This window comes from Gadus morhua, chromosome 19 (genome assembly GCF_902167405.1).
Source record: "Gadus morhua chromosome 19, gadMor3.0, whole genome shotgun sequence".
NCBI lineage: Eukaryota > Metazoa > Chordata > Actinopteri > Gadiformes > Gadidae > Gadus > Gadus morhua.
The window spans coordinates 8,347,334-8,367,617 of NC_044066.1; the positions used below are offsets into that span (position 1 = coordinate 8,347,334).

At 44.4% G+C, this 20,284-nt stretch overlaps 2 protein-coding genes across 3 annotated transcripts; one reads left to right on the forward strand and one right to left on the reverse strand.

Annotated features, from left to right (window-relative positions):
• Nucleotides 1–200: 200 nt before the first annotated feature.
• Nucleotides 201–12,846, forward strand: nop14 (NOP14 nucleolar protein homolog (yeast)). Its single transcript, XM_030342300.1, has 19 exons — nucleotides 201–387; nucleotides 510–692; nucleotides 853–987; nucleotides 1,241–1,382; nucleotides 2,511–2,650; nucleotides 3,351–3,488; nucleotides 3,798–3,926; nucleotides 4,385–4,516; nucleotides 5,057–5,408; nucleotides 5,817–5,947; nucleotides 6,332–6,417; nucleotides 6,770–6,905; nucleotides 7,729–7,830; nucleotides 8,276–8,429; nucleotides 9,720–9,879; nucleotides 11,032–11,179; nucleotides 11,329–11,447; nucleotides 11,925–12,080; nucleotides 12,397–12,846. The coding sequence occupies exons 2-19, from the start codon at nucleotides 510–512 to the stop codon at nucleotides 12,488–12,490; spliced, it is 2,637 nt and encodes an 878-aa protein (XP_030198160.1). The 5' UTR covers nucleotides 201–387; the 3' UTR covers nucleotides 12,491–12,846.
• Nucleotides 12,847–13,501: 655 nt separating this feature from the next.
• Nucleotides 13,502–19,739, reverse strand: LOC115532510 (alpha-synuclein). Of its 2 annotated transcripts, XM_030342338.1 has the most exons (7): nucleotides 19,441–19,722; nucleotides 19,009–19,038; nucleotides 18,639–18,805; nucleotides 18,064–18,093; nucleotides 16,266–16,408; nucleotides 14,803–14,874; nucleotides 13,502–14,307 (listed from the first exon to the last, which is right to left on the reverse strand). In XM_030342338.1, the coding sequence occupies exons 3-7, from the start codon at nucleotides 18,757–18,759 to the stop codon at nucleotides 14,293–14,295; spliced, it is 381 nt and encodes a 126-aa protein (XP_030198198.1). In that variant the 5' UTR covers nucleotides 18,760–18,805; nucleotides 19,009–19,038; nucleotides 19,441–19,722; the 3' UTR covers nucleotides 13,502–14,292. The 2 variants fall into 2 exon arrangements, with proteins under 2 accessions (XP_030198198.1, XP_030198197.1); XM_030342337.1 differs by lacking the exon at nucleotides 19,009–19,038 and having other exon boundaries at nucleotides 19,441–19,739.
• Between the last annotated feature and the right edge of the window lie 545 nt (nucleotides 19,740–20,284).

Below are 20,284 nucleotides of genomic sequence, written 5' to 3' on the forward strand. Positions count from 1 at the left end.
AGAAGATGAGAAAATGATGCAACATCATACAGTTGGTCAATATTTAGTATCCCCTCTATTTGCTTCGGACGATTATGGTACGATGGTGACTGAATGGGTTGTTGTCAATGTTAGATTAGCCAAACATTTTCAGTTGCTGGTGGCGACCACTAGAGGCGCTGCAGTAAATTGATTCACCGCCCGGTGGCGCTTCATAACTACCTTGTGTTCAACTTTAACCCCAACTTCCTGCACGCTGGACCAGGGCTGGCACAGAAAAAACGTGGAAACACCAGAATAATAACACTAGAATAATAATCATTCGTTTCACATTTATATTCCCACGGTGCTGGGATCTGACCGCTTCTTGATGTTATTTTAAAAACCAGTGATCTACGTGTCTGAAAGGTAACGTTACAGTTTGGATTTAATGCTAAGACGAGTAACGTTAGCTGTGTGTTTAACCAAAACTAAATAGTGAAGAATATCTTTAGTATTTCTCTTATATTGTCTTGGTTTTGTTGGTACAGATGGTGAAGCCACAGAAAAAGAGGAGCCTTGTGGATAAGGTTCGCAAATCCAAGACCTCTGCTGAAATCAAAAATAACCCTTTCGAGGTGAAAATTAACAGGAAGAAATTTGAGGTTTTGGGAAGAAAATCCAAACATGATGTGGGCCTACCCGGTGTTTCTCGGTCCAAAGCAATCAACAAGGTAAGGAAATAACTAATACCCGACCCAGTAGTATAAAAGAGTTACGTTATAAATTCAGTGTCAGAACAGTGGGATGATCATGTATGCTTGCCAGTTATTTGACTTGATTGTGTGTGTGATGGGTATGTGTTAAAAATATAAATACTCTTCTTCTTCGTAGAGAAAAGATACACTTCTCAAGGAACATCAAAACAAGCACAAGTCCAATAAATTTATTGACCGGCGGTTTGGAGAATATGACACGAATATGGACCCCGAGGACAAGATCCTCGAGAGGTTCTCCATGGAGAGACAGGTGAGTCCTTTCCATCTATGTTTATTATGAGTGTCAGTATTGTTTAAAATGGATGAAACTGTCAAGTCGTAGTTATGAGATTTGTTTAAGTTTGGTTATAGTATAATAATATCGATTGCTCGTCATGTAAAACAAAAATAAATCAGATGTATTATTATTCTGCTGTGACAAGCCAATTTCGCATCTGGAATTAATCAAATGCATTTTCATGTTCTAAGATGAAGTTTGCATTCATTGTTGGTTGATTCTTCAGAAACAACACGACAAGAAAGACATGTTTAATCTGAACGAGGAAGAGGAGCTCACTCACTACGGCCAGTCGTTGGCCGAGATGGAGAAATTCAATGACCTGATGGACAGTGACAGCGAACCAGACGAGAAAGGACTTCTGTCGGGTATGTGTTTCATAATAAAATCTTCTTGTAACCCACTCTTATAGTATTATTTGGGTGTATCTTCTACGAATAGTGTTATTCAGATCAAATATTGAACCTGTTGGAATACATTATGAAACTTTGCATGATTGTAGTTTTTGTAAATAATGTGTTTTTCCCAACTGTCTGGATACAATGTTTGAAATATCTCTTGGACACTAGATGGCGCATTTGCCACCAATACAGACAACATCTATTCCTCAAAACGACCCATTGACATTTAAGAGAGGGAGGCAATGAGGCATCATGTCTCCCTCTTATTCACCTCGCCCACATTCGTTAAGCATATTAAATCCCCCACGAAAGAGGATGAGACTGAACATATTCCAGGCTCTCATGAATGTGTAGTGGCATGGGGGTTTTCCCTAGAACCAAAAGGATCTAAGTTTGATCTCCAATGTCTACACACTGCCGACCTGTAAGCATCCATGCACATTATATACAGCCTCTACCTGCTCCTTAATGACAAGTATCTGGATTTGCTAAGTGGCTTTTGTAAGTAGTGTCTGCCTAATGACTGAGCAGTAGAAAAAACAGTAAAGAAGCTTGTAGCCTTTTGGCAGAAAAAGCTCAACCCAACAGGACTTGATAAACTGGTCCCTGGTCAAGATAGCCATGTAACAGCTGTAGGTGGACGATGGATAACGACAATTACACTCACACGTTTCATCAGAGACCTCCAGCATCCAAGTGTTTTTTCCCATGTCCAAATAATTGCATCCATTAATATAAATTTGTCCTGCTGCTAACCAGATCTAGCTGCGCTATAATTCTATTTCCCTTCTGTTATTGAAAACCACAGCGAACGTAAAAAGAAAATTGAAATCCTCCTTTATTTATTTTTATCACAAAAATACACACACAGGATGTGATGTATAATCTTTTGGCGTCCACACTATTTAATTATGTGGCTCCTGGAGATGTGCTAACCATGCAGGAAATAAGACTTGTAAAGCGCCCCGCTGGTTCGAATGCCATCCTGAGCTCCACGTCATTTCCTCTTCACTGTAAAGTACACCAAGGTGTAAAAGGCCATATATAGATCTAGATATTATCTGTAATCTTTCTATCTCCTGCCCCCCCCCACAGCGGAGCTCACCCGGTCCCACTTCGGCGGCGGCGGGGGTCTCCTGAGGAAGAAGGCAGGGGACGATAAGGGGGGGGCACCGAGGGCCAAGAGCCGGCAGGAGCTGATCGAGGAGCTCATCCAGAAGTCCAAGCTGCAGAAGGTAGGTCGATAGGAACTTTATTAATCCATCGGGAAGGTTCAGGTGCACTTTCAGCAGCAGCAAAGACGGCCTACTCTATCCACTATTTATGTGTCACATCTCGTCATATCATGTTACATCTGTGTTTCTTATTTCTTCCTTGTGCCAACTTACCAAGTCAAACTTGGTACTCGGTAAACATACTTATAAATATAATTCTTGCTCAGATTCTTATACACAGCTGAGCCTCTGCCAATAGATAAAATATGCAATGTGCAACATTTCCACTCGTCGTAGCTCAGAATGACCTCAACATATCTGTAGTCAATGCTGTTTGATCACTCTTTCTTTAAAATAATCCTACTTTCGACACAACCAGAGACCTTCCCACTCACGCCACACAGGCTGCCCTTGTCCGCAGCACTCAGCCACTACGGTGGACAGAACACGTACAGATTTTTGTGGATTGTGAAAGTCTCCCACCTGCTAACTGGGAGGGACTCAATATTACACTTTGAGACTTTAAGATGAAATTGAGACTCAGGGCAGCATTGAAAACTGAACTGGGTCTCAATGGGTTTTCTCGGTGAAATTAATAAAAACATTGTTTTCTCTTGTCTGTTTTAACCTTTATATAAAAAGGTGGAGACGGTGGAAGCTTTAGATTAGCCTTTTTGAACCTGTGAGTCACACGGTGGTTTTTCCCCACCCCCCCTTACAGCGCGAGCGGCAGGTGCAGAAGGAAGAGACCTTTGAGCTGACTGAGAAGCTGGACAAGGACTGGAAGAGCATCCAGACCCTCCTGGCCAACAAGCCCTCCAAAGCCGAGCGGGATGAACTCCAGCCGGAGAAACCCAAGGTACTCCCCGGGAGGGAATCCTGATCCCCCCCGTACCCGTGATATGTTCCCCTGGATGAAGGCTTTCCTGCCTACAATGGCACCCTGGTTTGTGGTTGCATACTCATGTGAAGCAAACCTCCTTAGACTGTATTTGAGTCCCAAGTTATTCTACTTTCTTTGTAGATATGAAAGAGGCTCGACTGATAGAAGATAGACCGTCTGACGCTAAAGTGACCGGACTGTATTCCCGTTTTCCGGGGTCTTCCGCTGCGTTCTGTGGTCTGACGTGTGACCCCCCTGGTCCTGCTGACCGGTTGGTTCCTGCAGGTGCAGCTGGACGAGTACGACATGATGGTGAGGGAGCTGGGCTTCGAGATGAAGGCCGCGCCCTCGGAGAAGCTGAAGACCCCCGAGGAGCTGGCCCGAGAGGAGCGGGAGCGCCTGCAGAGGCTGGAGGTCCGTACTCACTGCGTCACAGGGGGGGGGCACGGTTATTGTCCACCTGGCCTAGCTGGGTGGACTGGGGGGAGGGGGGTCTGTCTTTTTGTCTGGGAGCTTTCTAGTTTGATTTAATTTCCAGATGTAAATTATACCTCCCTGTCTTGTGAGGACTATTGTTTTGCTACAGGAAGAGAGATGACTGATTTACTAGAAATGATCTTCTCATCTGAAGGAAGAGGATGTTCTATCCTTGTCAGAACTTAATTGACGTAATAATTCAGATTTAGATTTGCACTTGTAAATACTTTTTGAGAATGGAGAGTTCCTATATTTACATTGGAATACATTAAATTCCTCCCCAACGGTATTGGTGGATACCTATTTGTATTCCAGGGATGGTTCTTATTTCTTCTTCTTATTGGTATCATGCTTGACATCTCCCCCCCCCCCCCCCCGGTTGGCGCCCCCTCCAGGCGGACCGCCTGCGCAGGATGCTGGGGGACGCGGTGGAGAGTGCTCCCAAGGCCCCGGCCCACCTGTCGGCCGACGACCTCAACGACGGCTTCATCCTCGACAAGGACGACAAGAAGCCCCTGAGCTACAAGGTGAGCGCAGGCCGACTAGGACGGGGAATACATGTAGACGAGGCCGCATAGCAATCTAATGTCCATATGGTCAGTGTTATCCCACCCTGTGTGAGACTGCTATGCACTATTTATTTACTTTTATTGAGTATATGCACTTTATTTGTACAGTGTCCTTGGGTACCTTGAAAGGTAGCTTTTAAATTAAAATGTATTATTATTATTATTATTATAGACATGGATCACATAGCAATACACTTCTAATGTCAGTATGAACAAGTCTAGACACCACTGAACAGAAGAAGACGTAAGATAGCAGTGGCATACCGGGAAGATTGTTATGGAAATAAATAGTTAGATTTTTTTTTTTTTATCATCAATTTATTCAGAGACAGCCCAGTCCACATTTTGGATACCCACCTGTTCATAACGTGGTGGCTGATTGTGGGGCTGATTGTGCTGACTGTTTTATTAGTGATTGCTGATTGTGTGAGCGGTCTCATGATGAATCCTGTGCCGTTTGCTGATCCAACCTTCATCTCATCTCTTGTGCGTCCCCAGGACGGGAAATGGCTGAGTGGGGAAGGGGAGGACAAGGGTGACGAAGGTGATGACGAAGGGGAGGATGAAGAGGGTGGAGAGGAGGAGGAGGAGGAGGAGGAGGAGGATGAGGAAGAAGACGATGGAGAAGGGGTTGCCGTGGGTGACGACGATGAGGATGGTGATGAAGAAGAGGATGAGGAGGCGGACAGCCACTCTGACCTGGACTCTGAACAAGAGAGCGGGGAAGAGGCGGAGATAATGGAGGAAGAGGAGGAGGAGGAAGAGGCTGCACCCGGCGTCATCCTGACCGAGGAGGAATTAAAGGCACAGCAGGAAGCGGCCAAATCAGAGCTGCCCTACACCTTCACTGGTAACTACCTGCGGCCATTCATAAATATGCAAATACTGTACAGATTTACACACTGTATAGACATGTCTTCTATACGGAATGTAATGTGGATAACTCGCCTCAATCCAGTAATGGAAGAAAGATTGTTTGATTGATTTTGAGGGTTTATGGTGGGGGGGGGGGGGGGTAGTATACATTATGCTGGGCACTATATAAATGCATCATGACAGTATATAATAAATTAATGGATTTATCATCAGTTAGATTTTTGTTTCAAATTGTCTTCTACTGCCTCTGTATCACCTCTTACCTTGCAATCAATACCGCTCATATACGCTCGATGCTGTTAATCTTATTAGAACCAATTGCACATTCATCCATATTATTTACGATCAATTGTAATATCCCCCTCTGTTCCTCTTCCTCCAGCTCCAGAGAACCAAGGCGAGTTTGTGGCCTTGCTCAAGGGCCACTCCCCAGATCACCAGTGTGTGATCCTGGCTCGCACCCAGAAATGCAACCACCCGAGTCTGGCTGTGGGCAACAAGCTCAAGCTGCAGGTTTGTTTTCACATGTTGCTGTGCTCAGTTTTAATGTATAGTTTTATATATTCTTTTTTTTTTGATAAATATATATATATTTTTTGTTCAGTTTTAATATATATGATGCACATCCCTTACCAACTGTATAAGTATTCATTTGTAAATGAAGAGGAAGTTGTAAAGGCAGTGTTTACTGTAAAGTCTCAGGCTTTTATCCAAGTGACAGGATCGTTTTTAGCCATTAAGTAGAAGTCATTAATGTCATCATGAGAAGGAAGTGGTTGGGGCATCTTAATGGAGGCTGCAGCAGGGTAGGGCTGGGAGTCTAAACAACTAGCCACTGAACTAACCCTCTCCCTGAAAGTTAGTTGTTTCTAAATGAACCATGTGATTGGTTGACAGAAACTCTTTGGCTTCCTGTTGGAGTACATGGGAGACTTGGCCTGCAGCAGTCCACCTGAACTCGGCACCATCGATAAGCTCATACCGTAAGCTTGAATATTCTTCTTTTGTTATTTAGTCAATTTTTAATGGCTCCTATTGGACCTATTTGATTTTAACATGGCTGGGCCACACTGCCACTTATAAATGTCCCTATAGATTGTGACATGTTAAATACATGTTGATTAGCCGTTAGGATTTCAACCCTCCAATGAAGTCACAAGTGGGAGAGTCCACCCAGATGTTTGATAGATGAATCAGCATACCAGTTGGTACAGTCCACTAGTCCAGCCCACCTGTCTATCATACCTCTGGGTGGACACGCCCCCTCGTGACATCACAAATGGGTCAATTCTAGAAACGGCTTTGTCTCACTGGACCTCTTTCCCCTCCTCCCAGACAGCTGTACGACATGGGCCAGATGTTCCCCGACGCCGCCTCCAAGGCCCTGCGCAGCGCGCTGGCCGACGCCAGCCACGGCATGGAGGAGGACCTGGAGGGCAGCGGGCGCTCCCCCTTCCCCAGCCTCGACATGGTACGCACGGCCGCCATCTTGTTTGTCTCCGTCGAAACGCACACAATCCGATAGCGAACACAGACGGGAAGTCTGGAGCCGCTTGTATTGACCCTGTTCATAGGGTCAATATTCATCTTCTTAGGACTGATTATGGGCCTGTTCCCTTCATTATAAGGGCACTGGTAGTAGGGCCTAAAAAATTTTTTTGTTTGGTTCCGGTTTCCGACCAACCCTGTCAATTTATGTGCGACCCAAATTATTTTATGAGCTTTATAAAAAAAAAAAAAAAAAAAAAATGTATGCAAACTATAATTACGTTTTGGTACAGCACCTCTTCATTCTGTACAAGGATGAGCGAATTTTCTCGTTTTCAAATGAAAACAACCTACCTATCATTCGCTGCCGCTGGAAAAAGTAAAATAAAAAAATAAAATAAATTCCCTACCTACCCATGACCTCAACTGACAACCAACAGGAACCAAACTTTTTTTTTTTTTAGGCCTAGGCTTATCTTCACTACTTTAGTCCACTACCTGGTACTTAAATACGTTTATGAGGGATAACTGTTTGTCTTACAATGACACCCCCGGGAAAAGGGTCTATGCATAAGGAATGATGTCAAAATGAATTAAGGACCTTTTATGAATGGGTGTATTTAGATGTCAAACGCTCTTCAGCGTATATACCTGTTTTAATTGGGAGCAGGAGCATTCTTTAAAAGTCCTTGAGCAATACTACCCTAACTGCTCATTAATAGCATTTGCATGAAAAAATGAGCAGTCGTAGTAAATGACTATAAATAGTATGTTTATGTTTTTTTGCCTCTCCCCGTCTTGGTCAGCTGGTGTACCTGAAGGTGGTGGCGCTGCTGTTCCCCACGTCTGACTACAGACACCCGGTCACCACGCCCGCCCTACTATTCATCTGCCAGAGTCTCTCCAAGGTAGGCCCTGACTGAGGCCCGTCGGCAAGACAGACTCAGCGATGGCTGGCCTATGTCTATATAATTAAATTGCATCATCTTTCTACTTGAATAATAGTTGTTGTGTGGAAGGAGGTTATAACCAAGGTTTCATACATTTGTATGATTGAATTTGTGTTCATTCATTGTTCCTTTGTTTGCCTGGCACAAAGGGGGTAATAAAAACATAAAAAACTAAATCTGGTGGTGAAAGGAGCCATTTTATCTGTTGTATTGATTGTGCAACTAATACCCGTGTTAATACTCATACTCTCATGACATCACCATCAGACCGTCAGGCCCATGTTGTGTTTGAGCTCATTGTTCACTTCTCATTTAAAAATCGATCTACTTAGATTATCAGAATGTAAAAAAAAAAAAAGTCGGCGTGTATATTTTGTCTCATTTCCTGCGTATTGTCCCCCAGTGTCCGGTGACATCACTGCAGGATGTGACATCAGGCTTGGTGTTGTGTTGCCTGGCATTGGAGTACGTCTCGCTCTCTAAGCGCCTCCTGCCCGAGCTCCTCAACTTCCTGTGTGGGATATTACACCTGGCAGTGCCGGACAAGACCTCTACAGGTAGCCACGCCCCTTCATTAACCCATTGGTTCATTATTCTGTCAATGAACGTAATGGCTTATTCATGCAGACAGCTATTCGTTCAGTCATTCCTTCTACTTTCCTGAGTTTGTATTGATTTGGTCCCAATTCATTGAAATGCCATTGCCTTGTTGTGCAACCTTTATCGGACAAGAATGCCCTTCGTGTGTGTGTGTGTGTGTGTGTGTGTGTGTGTGTGTGTGTGTGTGTGTGTGTGTGTGTGTGTGTGTGTGTGTGTGTGTGTGTGTGTGTGTGTGTGTGTGTGTGTGTGTGTGTGTGTGTGTGTGTGTCCCCATTGTTATGCTGCCTGGTAGAAAAGCTGTACTTCTCAGGGTTAGACTGAAGGAAATTCATAGTCAAGGTGAAATGATGAAAAGAAATGTCTGAAAGAAATGACTACAATGTTAAATGCAACAATTTTTTTATTTTTTTTATCAAAAAGCAATCTTCCATCAATGGGATTGGACAACATTATTATAAAACAAGTTATACTATTGGGAATCCAGTTTTAATTTGAAATACATGGCCATAAAAATAATCTCTATATAAATAGGACGAATACTAAGTAGTCCTGGTGAGATCTCCCTAGGCAGTGACTGAGGAACGTGAGCGGGTTGACTGGCAACCAGAAGGTTGCTAGTCTGATCCTGGCTTCTTAAGAGAGTTGAGTTGTCCTTGAGCAAAACGGCTATCCCTAACTGCTCTCGACAAGCTGGCTGTTACCTTACACATCACCTTACACATTCACACACCGCCGTCGGTTTGTGGATGTGTGTATGAATGGTTGAACGGTATGCAACAATTGCAAAGTACTTTGTGTGGCCAGTGGTAAGAAAAGCGCTGTATAAATGCAGAGCATTTACCATTCACATTTACTATATACAATTGAGTCATGTAGCAGGTAAGAATTGTTAAAGCTGACATATTCTAACAGCAGGTGTGATTAGCCGTTACAATCAGTTTTGAAAATCTGCCTCTTCTGACATCACAAGTGGGTTAGCCTACCGAGTGGACTGTAGCCAACGTTGCTCATCTATCCGTCATACATCTGTGTGGACACGCCCACTTGTGATGTCAGAAGAGGCAGATTTTCCAAACGGCTTGTAACGGCTAATCCCACTCACACCTGGTGGTATAATATGTCACCTTTAAAGATGTCTCCCTTATGAGTTGGTAGCTGTTGAGCCCTGAAGGGAGGGATGGGGTTTATCAGTGCAGTGCGTAGCAGTGAGTCATGTTGTTCATCTTGTCCTTGTCTCGGTGCTGCAGGCTACTCGGTGGTGCCGCCGTTCAAGCACGCGGGGAAACACAGCGACCTGCTCCTGCTGTCCGAGCCACAGTCCAGCGCCACCTGGACCAATCACACGCTGCCCCTGGCTCTGACGCAACACCTGGAGCTCACAGACAACCTGCACAGGGACCACCATAGGTACGTGGCAGGACGTGTGTGTGTGCGTGTGTGTGTGTGCATTTGTGTATGTGTGGTTCCAGAATGAATTGAACGAAAAGGCAGCATTCCTTTCATTCAGAATTTCAGGCTGAACAGCATCAAGATATTTAAATTGTAGACCATCATTTGCCTTTTGGGTGTAAATGATGATGAATCATGAGAACATGGTTCTGGTTGTTCTTATGATTGCATCTTTGTTGAAATTCTCACATGACAGCCATCCAATGCGCTGAAAAATAAAAATAAAAACGTCCTGTATCCGTGACGGTCACAGGCCTGTAATTTGCCCGTGCAGTCTTCTCAATCGGCCCTAATGATGATTATTTGGCCTACCTACCAACCTGGCTAGCTACGTTGTCATTGCTCATCATCAGAGTCGTCCACAAGGCTAGACGGACCTCATGCTAATTCAGCGAGCTAGTCATGTGTTTGGGGGCGTGGCTTTGGAGGAAGGGAGGGGTGGCTTTGAAGGGCGGCCTGAAGGGAGGGGTGGGATTCTTTTCAGTTATACTGATACTTTAAGATTGTAGCTTAATCGGGAGGCTTTCTTCAAATACCTACACTAGCTCAAAATGAACAGATTTTGCTATGAAATATTTAATAGTGGCATGAAGAGGCTTTCTTGTCGCAGGAGGAACTAAGCAACACAACTAAACATAAAAAAACAAAAGATGAGACTGGTACCAGATGTCTGGTGCGCATTACATCACTGACCGAGTCACATGACTGGCTGGCCAGCCCGGACACGCTGTGTGTCCAGATTTGCTTCACACAGCAGTTGGTGTGTGGGAGCCGTTGCTAAGCTCTCGCTAAAGACACACACAGTAGGGGGGCACAATATGAACAATGGAATCCCAAATGCTGCACTGTAGGCCTGTCATGATATCCATGTACATGTATTTACTGTTGTTTCAACAATGGGCTTACAGTTCATTACTCCTCTTCCATAGAGTCACGCCAGGTTGTGTCCTGTGTTTACAATTATATAAAGATTGATCATTGTTTAAGAGTGTTGATATGGGTGAGATGGGTCTTGAATAAGGGACGAGTTTTATAAATAGTAGCTTTATCTGTAAAAGGAAATAGAAAAAATCAGAAATGCCAATTTAAAACGCGTGTGTGTGCGTGCAGGATGACCTGTCTCTCCACCTGCCTGGACCTGGTGAAGCACTGCTGTGTGCTCTACAAGGACTCAGCTTCGTTCACCGCCCTCTTCCAGCCCATCCACACACTGCTCTCTAAGCATCTTCCCCTCCAGACCCACCCGGAGGTCCTCCAGGTTCGTGCCCATGTCTCCGAGGGCATAATTAACCATCTGATGACCCACATTTACAACTATTACGGTTATCTGAGAGCAGCTGGTCCGGGGTTCTCCTTGTTGTTCACGGGCTTATTGTGTTGTGGTTGTTGTTTACTTGTGTGTCTAAGGAGCTGAAAACGGAGATCCTGGCAGCCGTCGACGGCGCACCGCGCTCCCATAATCCTCTGGTGTTTGAGAAGCAGAAGCCCATTCCTCTCCGGATGTTCACTCCCAAGATCGTGGAAGTGTGAGTAAAGGCTGCCTTTGTGAAGCGATGCGTTAAGGGGGCCCTACATCACCTACGGGGGTCTTGATGGTGAGCCGTGATTGCCCGTTTCAAAAGCCCTTATTTAGTGACGTCACAATGTGGGAGTGTCCCAACCGGCTGGAAGGAGTTGATTGGTGGACAGCATCAACTGGTTAAAGGCTCGGGTTGATCTGTCCATTGTGCATCGTCCGAGTGAACAACCCCACTTGTGATGTCACAAAGGGATGCTTCGAAATGGCTTTAAACGGCTTACAGACCTCATGGTTGGTAAAACGGGGGCCTTAGTGTCACAATCCTGCCCTTAATGCGTAGGAAACAACCAAATCAAAACTTAATTCATGAACATGAAAGGCATTGCAGCACTTTGTAACTGTGTTTTGAAAAGTGCTATATAAATAAAGTTTATTATGTTGTTATTATTTCTCAATGACTGTTCCATGTTGTGTGCTCCTGCAGGCTGGACTACGGGAAGAGACGAGGGAACACGAAGGAGCAGAAGGAGTCTGAGCGCACCAAGCACAAGTACAAGAAGGAGTTCAAGGGCGCGCTGCGCGAGATCAGGAAGGACAACCGCTTCATGGCCCGGGAGAAGCTGCAAGAGACCATGAGCAGGTACGCAGACCGGCTGTTCACAGGGACCCACAGACTGCTGCTGCTGCACTGTTAACGCATTCTTCAGCAGAGGCTTTTATCCTGAGCAACTCGCGGGGATTACAGATCATTAGGTCATTAATGAGCAGGTAGAGGTTGGAGGCATCTGGCTCCAGGATTACTTGGCCTGCAGACATGAGGGATCAAACCTAGTTTATACAACGGGGGACCTAAATCCAGCGATCTGATTGGTACCCAACTGTTGTATAATGAGCGTATACATAACTGCTATGACGCCCGATTAAGACACTGATGTTTGGTCATTTCGTTTCCACAGAGACTCGGAGAGGAAGAGGAAGGTGAAGGAGCTGTATGGGAGCTTGGGCACCCAGGAGGGAGAGTGGAAGGCACTCAGAAGGAGGAAGAAGTGAGACGGCGTTCATCAGCGAGAAGATATTTCAAAGATATAAGAAGGACATCTCACCCAGATGTTACAGAAATCCCCGGGAACTGTGATTTCTGTGTCCAAATGTTTGGACAACGTTTGGACACATGTACCGATGTGTATATGCTTGTGTATTTGTGAATATAAAGCATACATTTCATGTCCCAAGTTTAAAATAAACTTCTTGATTTTCATTTCCAATGTATTGGAAAGAAAATTATTTGTTTTGATGCCATGATTGCAAAGAATGCAACATCGTGCTGGATATTAGATGAGTCTTTGGGAGAGAATGTGTTTTTCTCAGTTTCTAGCTTTTTTAAATAAATTGGTATCTAACTTAGATCAGATGTTGGTGGTTTTTATTTGCAACGGTTGCTTGGTTTATTGACTCAAATCCTCCAGGGTTTGGGGTCTCCAGGCTGAGGTTCATCATGGTCTTAAGTTGTCTTTTGCTTCGTGGATCAATGAGAAGCCGGGACCTATTAGGCCTTATTCAGCTAATAATTATTTACTTACCCTAACATTGGACTGTTGCAGAACACATTGTCGTGCACCACCCACCTGTTAAGCCGATTCGTCTGTATGACAAGCAGCCATTTGTAACATGGTTGCTATGCATCCCCTACATGGGCAGAGCTTCAGAATATTTGTTTTATTTATTATTATATTGCAATTTATTTCAAGTCACATATTGGATGCACATTGGTAACGCAACACTTTCAGCCACAACTCGGTTTTAAATTATTACGTGTCAACTAGGAAATGTAAATTACTGTTTATTGCCTGCAAAAAGCCAGCAACTGAAGGTGTAAGTAATGGTGTGATCTGACTCATCACTTATGTGGTGAACACCGTTATTAAATGGGAGCAAACTGGATGCGGATATCTGCATGAGTCATGGAGCTCAGCGATTATCCCAAATGATTGATGGCTTCTGTTTGTGTGACATACTTTTCATCAGCACATTTATGCAAAGAAAAAAACATTTTCAACCACGTTATTTAAGTACCCTGGCCATACAGAACAAAGCCATATTTTATTTTTCAACACTTAACAGAACAAACATACATATCACGGCAGTTTGAGATGAATTCATGGATACATGCTGTTATTTAAATCTAAACTACATCGACAATATGCATTTCAATAGCAAACGGTGACAACTTAGAAAAATACAGTACGAGTCCACCAATGGTTGAGCACTTGACAGCCAACCGCAAACAACTCCGAGAAAAGATTTACGCACAAAAATAGAGTAATAGTTGTTTCGCTTTCATTTTGGTCTCCCTATATAGAAACTTAGGTGGTATAATGTTCAGTTCTGACATATTCCTATTTTATTTAGTTGTACTTTTTTAATCGCTTCTGAAGATATATAGGACACGCACACACACAGATACACACGTACACAAGCACACACACACACTTACACACATACACACAACATCTTTGTGCCCAGATGCCATTCTCAGTGGGAGGGAGTCACTGAAACAGCAGGACAAAGAAGGACAACATTTTCACAACAGACTTGAAACATTAGTTGACACACATTTAGTCAAACACACATATCACATCTCACATCCCCCCCTAGGTCAGACATTTGAGTACACCTATAAACAACATACAAAAAGACATCTTCCGAAAAAACGCACACACTTGAACGCACAATAATCGCATGTGCACGGACACACAGAGTTAATCAGGAGGAGGCACAACGGGACTTGGCAGTAGAGCGGGGAATGTTCTGGTCGTAGTTCTTAGAATGTGAATCTGGAGGCTGTTCGTGATCTAGTCGTCCTCCCCCTGCAACGTGCACACACAACACTTTGTTGACAATTTGTTTCACAGATTTCCTGACCTCCCTCAGTGTCCTCATGAGAGGTTAATACACTTCTACCACAACACAGGCCTGGTCAAGCCGGCAGCGGCATTTTAAAAACATTACGGCATGGCGGGTTAAAAAGAAGAACTCTCGCTTGTGACATCACTAATGGGAGTGGTGGCTTGTGACATCACAAATAGGAGTGTTGGTTTGTGACATGATAAATGGGAGTGATGGCTTGCGACATGACAAGTGGTAGCGATGGCTTGTAACATCACAAGAGGGAGTGATGGCTTGTGATAAGTGTCTACTCAGGTGATGTATGACGGACAGCTGAACACCTGCCAGTTGATATTTTGTCCGTCAATCAACGTCTTGATTGGTTAGAAACCTCCCACATTGTGATGTCCCAAATTGATATTTTTTTAAATGCTGGTAAAAGGCCTCCCTCTACTACCTAATGAGTTCAGTCCTACCTCAGTAGCGTCTGCACTGTCTGCATCTACCGGAGAGTCCAGGGCGGTCTGTGCTGCCGCAGCCTCCTCTTCCTGGAGGAGCAGGATACAAACACAGTCAATCAGACACTAATACATGACTTACACAACAATGATGTCGTCCACACTGTATATGCAGGCCAAAATTAAACTTAGAAGGTAGTATAGATAAATACACAATATTATCATATAATGTGAACAGTGTTCTATTAACACATTTTATATGTATTATATTTATGGATATAAATGTATTTTGATGGACTCTGTTATCCAGAGCGTTTTACAATACAGAGAGTGCATTCATTCATACTATTCATCCAACCCCTTAACCCTGGAATGTCTAAATATCCTGCTCTACCAGCTGAACACCGGATCACATAACATGTGAAGACATGATTTATAGTATGTACATGGTATATAGTATTTCTCTTTCGACCCATTCAGTGTGAGAGCAGGTGTATCTATGATGTAGTATGTACAAGTGTGAACAAATATTGACAGACCGCGCTTTGCAACAGATAAACCCATTAATAACAAGAAACAATACTGATTCCGATGCCAATGGAATAATCTTCTCCACTGAGAGACAGAGCGTACTGCTGGCTGAATGACTGATTCTGTGTGTCCTCACAAAGCAACTTGTTTTACCAGTTCTTCCTCACACAGCCCACAGCCTACTCCCATCTGTCAGTGACACAATAGAAACGAGCCATGTAACAGCAACATGAATCCAATCTGAACGCATGAGATCAATCTGAAATAGATCCAACCGCTGTCAGATCTTTCTCCACAAATCCCCCTCAAATGATTAACCATTAACCTCAATTTAATTCCTGCATGTGTTCATCAAGCTCTCTTCTGCTGATCAATCCATTTTATTGATTTGTCCTGGTTTTACCCAGGTCTTACCCAGCCGTTACAGATGATGAGATTACAACAAATTATTCTCCCAAAAGGTTCCACACCAGGGCTAATAAAAACAACTGTTAGCAGTTGAGCAGCCTCTCTGCAAAACCAAAACAAGCCCCCTGCATCCTCATTAAGGTTCCTCCATGCACTAATTAAGGGGACCACACCCCCTGCATCCTCATGAAGGTTCCTCCATGCACTAATTAAGGGGACCACACCCCCTGCATCCTCATGAAGGTTCTGCCTGTAGTGTTGCCTTCCCTCAAGTCTTTGATTTTATCGTTTACTTTGGCTTTATTGGGTTTTCCATATGAGGATATGTTTGTTAATATCTTGAATTGAGCTCTATTTAAGTTTAACACCTTACTCAAGGTGTTACAGGCATAAACCAATGGCATTACGGCATAGTTAGGAGATATTGTGCGGTTTCAGGTGGGAACAGAAGAAAAAAGCATTCTTAAAAATACCCAAGTCCATTTGTGTGTGTTTGTGCGTGTGCTTACATTGTTTTGCGTATACTGTATACGTTTACTCACATTTTTGGCTGGATCTCGCTTGACCAATCCTGTTGCAGCAACAATGTTGCCTGCCCCCTCCACTGTCTTGTGGGCGACGTTGGTAACCCCGGAAACCACGGCCCCGCCCACGTTGGACACCCCAGTCACAGTTTTTCCTGCAACTGTTCAGAAAAAAAAGTGGAGAGAGGAGTTGAGTGGAGAGGAGAGAGGATGAATGGAGAGGAGAGGGAAGGAGAGGAGAGGATAGGAGAGGAGAGGAGAGGAGAGGAGAGGAGAGGAGAGGAGAGGAGAGGAATGGAGAGGAGAGGAGAGGAGAGGAGAGGAGAGGAGGGGAGAGGAGAGGAGAGGAGAGGAGAGGAGAGGAGAGGAGAGGAGAGGAGAGGAGAGGAGACGATGAATGGAGAGGACAGGGAAGGAGTAGAGATGAACGGAGAGAGAGGAGTAGAGGAAAGGAGAGAGGGGAGGATTGGAGAGGAGAGGGATGAGTGGAGAGGAATAAAGCGACAGTTTGAGGATTGTAGAGTGGAGGAGTGGATAGGGAGGAGCAAGCGTAAGGGAGGAGTTTCAGTTGAAAGGAGAGTATAGGATGAAACCAACGTTCCTGTTTAACATGTAAATCAGGCAACATTCAACCTGAAATGTCAATGTCTCATAAATTTTGATTTCCCACGTTTCCCTATCATGTCTCCATACTACACATCGTTGTCATCGTTTAGGTCCGGTCCCACACACACACACGTACGTACGCAGTAAGTGCATGTGGGTGGTTGGCATGGTGACGGGAACATTCCAAGGTGAGGACGACGTGTCCACCATCTCCTGCCGTCGGTTTATGTTCATGCTATACTTCTAATTAATAATGACGCATGCCTCGGGCAAGGACACCTCCACAGCCATCTGGATCCGAGACCCTCCCTCCCCCCTCAGAGGACCCACCAATCATCTGGTGAGCCCGGTGACGGACACATCCCTGGCTCCAGTGAGCTGGATACAAACATGTTGGGATTGGGATATACTGTATATGCCCCTTTTTTGATATAATTACGTACATTGTTCGTATATTTCCTAACGCTGGATGATACCTGTTTGATTAAACACGCCCTGACTGGTTGGTTTGGTAGGCTGAGACCAGCCAAGCAATATAGTCTTCTGATTACCTGTCTATCTGTTACCAGCATACTCATTAAGTTGTGTTATGACATACTTGTTATAAGTTATATGTTTTCATTTGAGCCATTACAAGCCATTTCAATGTATTTCCCTTTGTGACACCACCAGTGGGCGTGTCAGCCTCTCAGACGTGACAAACAGCCATCCACCCATCTGGTTGAACACACACTGGGATGTCACCAAGTTTTTCAACCCTTCAACTATTCACTTATTTAGTCAGATTTCCGCAAGAATTTTGCCATGCAAGGAGCTAGCTGTAAAACGCTCACAACCTAGTTCATAAAACAGGAATTATAAACCGTGAAAATGCTGAATAAATAGACAAATATCGATTTTATTTTTGTACATAATATTCAGTCCACAACGGATGTAGACTATAAAGGACTCCCTCCTGAGTTTATTACGAGCCTGCCTGTTGCTGTGCATAGCGACCTTCACTCCCCAAGGACACAAGGAGAGGAAGACAGAGGACTAGCATGGGAACAAGACACCATGTCAACGGTGTGATCACCTTCCTCTGTATCACTCTGGCTACTTCAAAATGGCCGCTCACTGAAGTAACCTAAAAGTGATTCACTTCTGTGGCAAAATCCAATGAAAGTGAAGGAATAGAATAGTAGAGAATGGCACGAATATCCTCACATACCTGTTGTCACTCCATCCTTCGTCTTGGTACCTGGAGAGAGTCAGATGCAAAATATCATCTCTAGTACGTCAATCTGTTCCTCAAATCACTCTCTTAGGGAAATAAAAAAACGATCATCTATTTATTTAATGGTTGGTTTAATATTATTTTGATTGCCACATCTACTGCTAGCAAAAAAAACATGAGGATATTTAGTTTTATCATTGATCCTTCAAATCTGTATCATAGGTACTTCTACAATAAGGACACGGTAATTAACCATTTATAAACATTTTGTGCAGTTATAAGCATTAACTAACAGTTAACTATTGGTCTGGTAATCATTAATTAACGGTGTTCATGTTCATGTTAACAAAGGTAATCATTTATACATTGTGTATTAGGGTTAGCGTACCCCTTACCCTGACCCCTATGCTAAGGATATATAAGAATGCTTAAATACTAATCTAATTCGATCTCATCCCATGTATTAGTCTTAATTTGTTACAGTTATAAGTATAGGAATCATACAAGTGTTGGTTTAGGTTATGGTGGTTATGGTTGTGGTGGGGGTGGGTGGTGGGTGAGGGACGCACCGACAAAGATCACCCCGTCTTTCGTCATCTCAGCCGCGCCGGTCACTCCCTGTTTGGTTTTCTCCGCCGCGGCCACCACGCCGTCCTTGGCTCTCGAGATGCCCTTAAGGAACACGTCCATGGCCACTTGATGAGCACCCGAATTACACTCTCGCGCACGCGCTCCGCTGTAACGACGACGGCAGACACGCGAACATACAATCAGGGCTGGAAGCACACACGGTAGGCTGCTGCTGTGTGGTGTGTGTGTGAGTGTGTGTGTGTGTGTGTGTGTGTGTGTGTGTGTGTGTGTGTGTGTGTGTGTGTGTGTGTGTGTGTGTGCGTGTGTGCGCGCGCGCGCGCGTGTGCGTGTGTGTGTGTGAACACTGACCAGACAAGATCACTTGTTGCCACCGCCCTACTGCCACACACACACACACACACACACACACACACACGCACACACACACACGCAAACGCACACACGCATACACAGACACACGCACACCCAAACAGGTTCATCAAGGTAAAATTGTCTGTATTCTGTAACACAGATTTCCTTTGTTGGGAAGGGGAGTTTAATCGAGTTTAATCCGCCTTCAGCCTAGCTGGAGCCCAATAACAGCCTAAATGATCTCCTTGCAACGAATATATCACAAAAAAAAGATTTATATCGTTGTGTTACCATGGTAGTATACATCACGATGAAATGATAAATAAACAGTTGGCCGTTTGACGGTTTGAGCGGAAATTTGTATTTTCAGTTAAAACCAATTAGCCCCAATGTAACCTCCTGAACAACATAATTAGCCTGCTAGCCTACCTGCTGTCGGTCCACGCACCTGCTCCTCTTCAAAGTCGACGAGAAAGAGATGTTCGGCAGCCCGAGAAACACGGAAGACCAGAACGGCGGAGAAAGAGCGTTTATAGATCTTACTACCACTAACAGCCACTACAACTGTTCCTACTGGCTCCACGGAGAGCGGCGCTACAGGTTGGTCGAGGAGGAGCCGCCCACGCGCGCTGAGTAGAATGAGCGAGCGAGCGGAGCGGAGCGCGCGTAAAAAAAAACTCCACTGTGGCTCGTGGCTTGTTGCTCTGAGCTCGAGACGGAGTGAGACAGAAGAATACATGCCTACAGTCCGTCCGCCCTCACGCCGACATGCACGGAATGCAGAGACAGACAGACGCACGCGCATGCACGCACGCACCCGTTTGGATAATTTCTGTGCCCAGCTCGAACAATACAGCCCTCGGATTTTTGGGTGAAATAATTTAATGGACATAATCCACATTTAGATATACAATTCCATTTTGGGAGCGGGTATCATAAGCTGTACTGAGTATGTTATTGTAATGAGTCGGACAATATTTGAAAGTGGGATCTCGGTATTTCAAATGGTTCATGACATTAGGTAATTCCAACACTTTTGGAACATGACAGCTTTGGGCCCCTATTTGGACCCTTATTTTACTACCAGGTGGGAGGTTGATAAATCATTATAAGCCCTTTCCAGATCTATCCACTTGTGATATCACAAGTGGGAGTAACGGTATGCAGCCATACCAGTTGGTTAAGTCCCCTAGGATGTCACAAGGCTCGTTTTAAATGCTAAATGACTATTTAGCCTAACACCTGGAAGCATCAAAAATGCCACCTAAAACGG

Bases quoted from the DNA above. Each gene is read 5' to 3' on its own strand.
- nop14 (XM_030342300.1), top strand. From the start codon at position 510: ATGGTGAAGCCACAGAAAAAGAGGAGCCTTGTGGATAAGGTTCGCAAA. The intron at 5,409-5,816 runs GTAACTACCTGC...CTCTTCCTCCAG, and splicing joins GCTGCCCTACACCTTCACTG to CTCCAGAGAACCAAGGCGAG. The intron at 6,418-6,769 runs GTAAGCTTGAAT...CCCTCCTCCCAG, and splicing joins ACCATCGATAAGCTCATACC to ACAGCTGTACGACATGGGCC.
- LOC115532510 (XM_030342337.1), bottom strand. From the start codon at position 18,759: ATGGACGTGTTCCTTAAGGGCATCTCGAGAGCCAAGGACGGCGTGGTG. The intron at 16,409-18,063 runs GTATGTGAGGAT...TTTTCTGAACAG, and splicing joins GAAGGATGGAGTGACAACAG to TTGCAGGAAAAACTGTGACT. The intron at 14,875-16,265 runs GTGAGTAAACGT...CTGCTCCTCCAG, and splicing joins AGCGAGATCCAGCCAAAAAT to GAAGAGGAGGCTGCGGCAGC.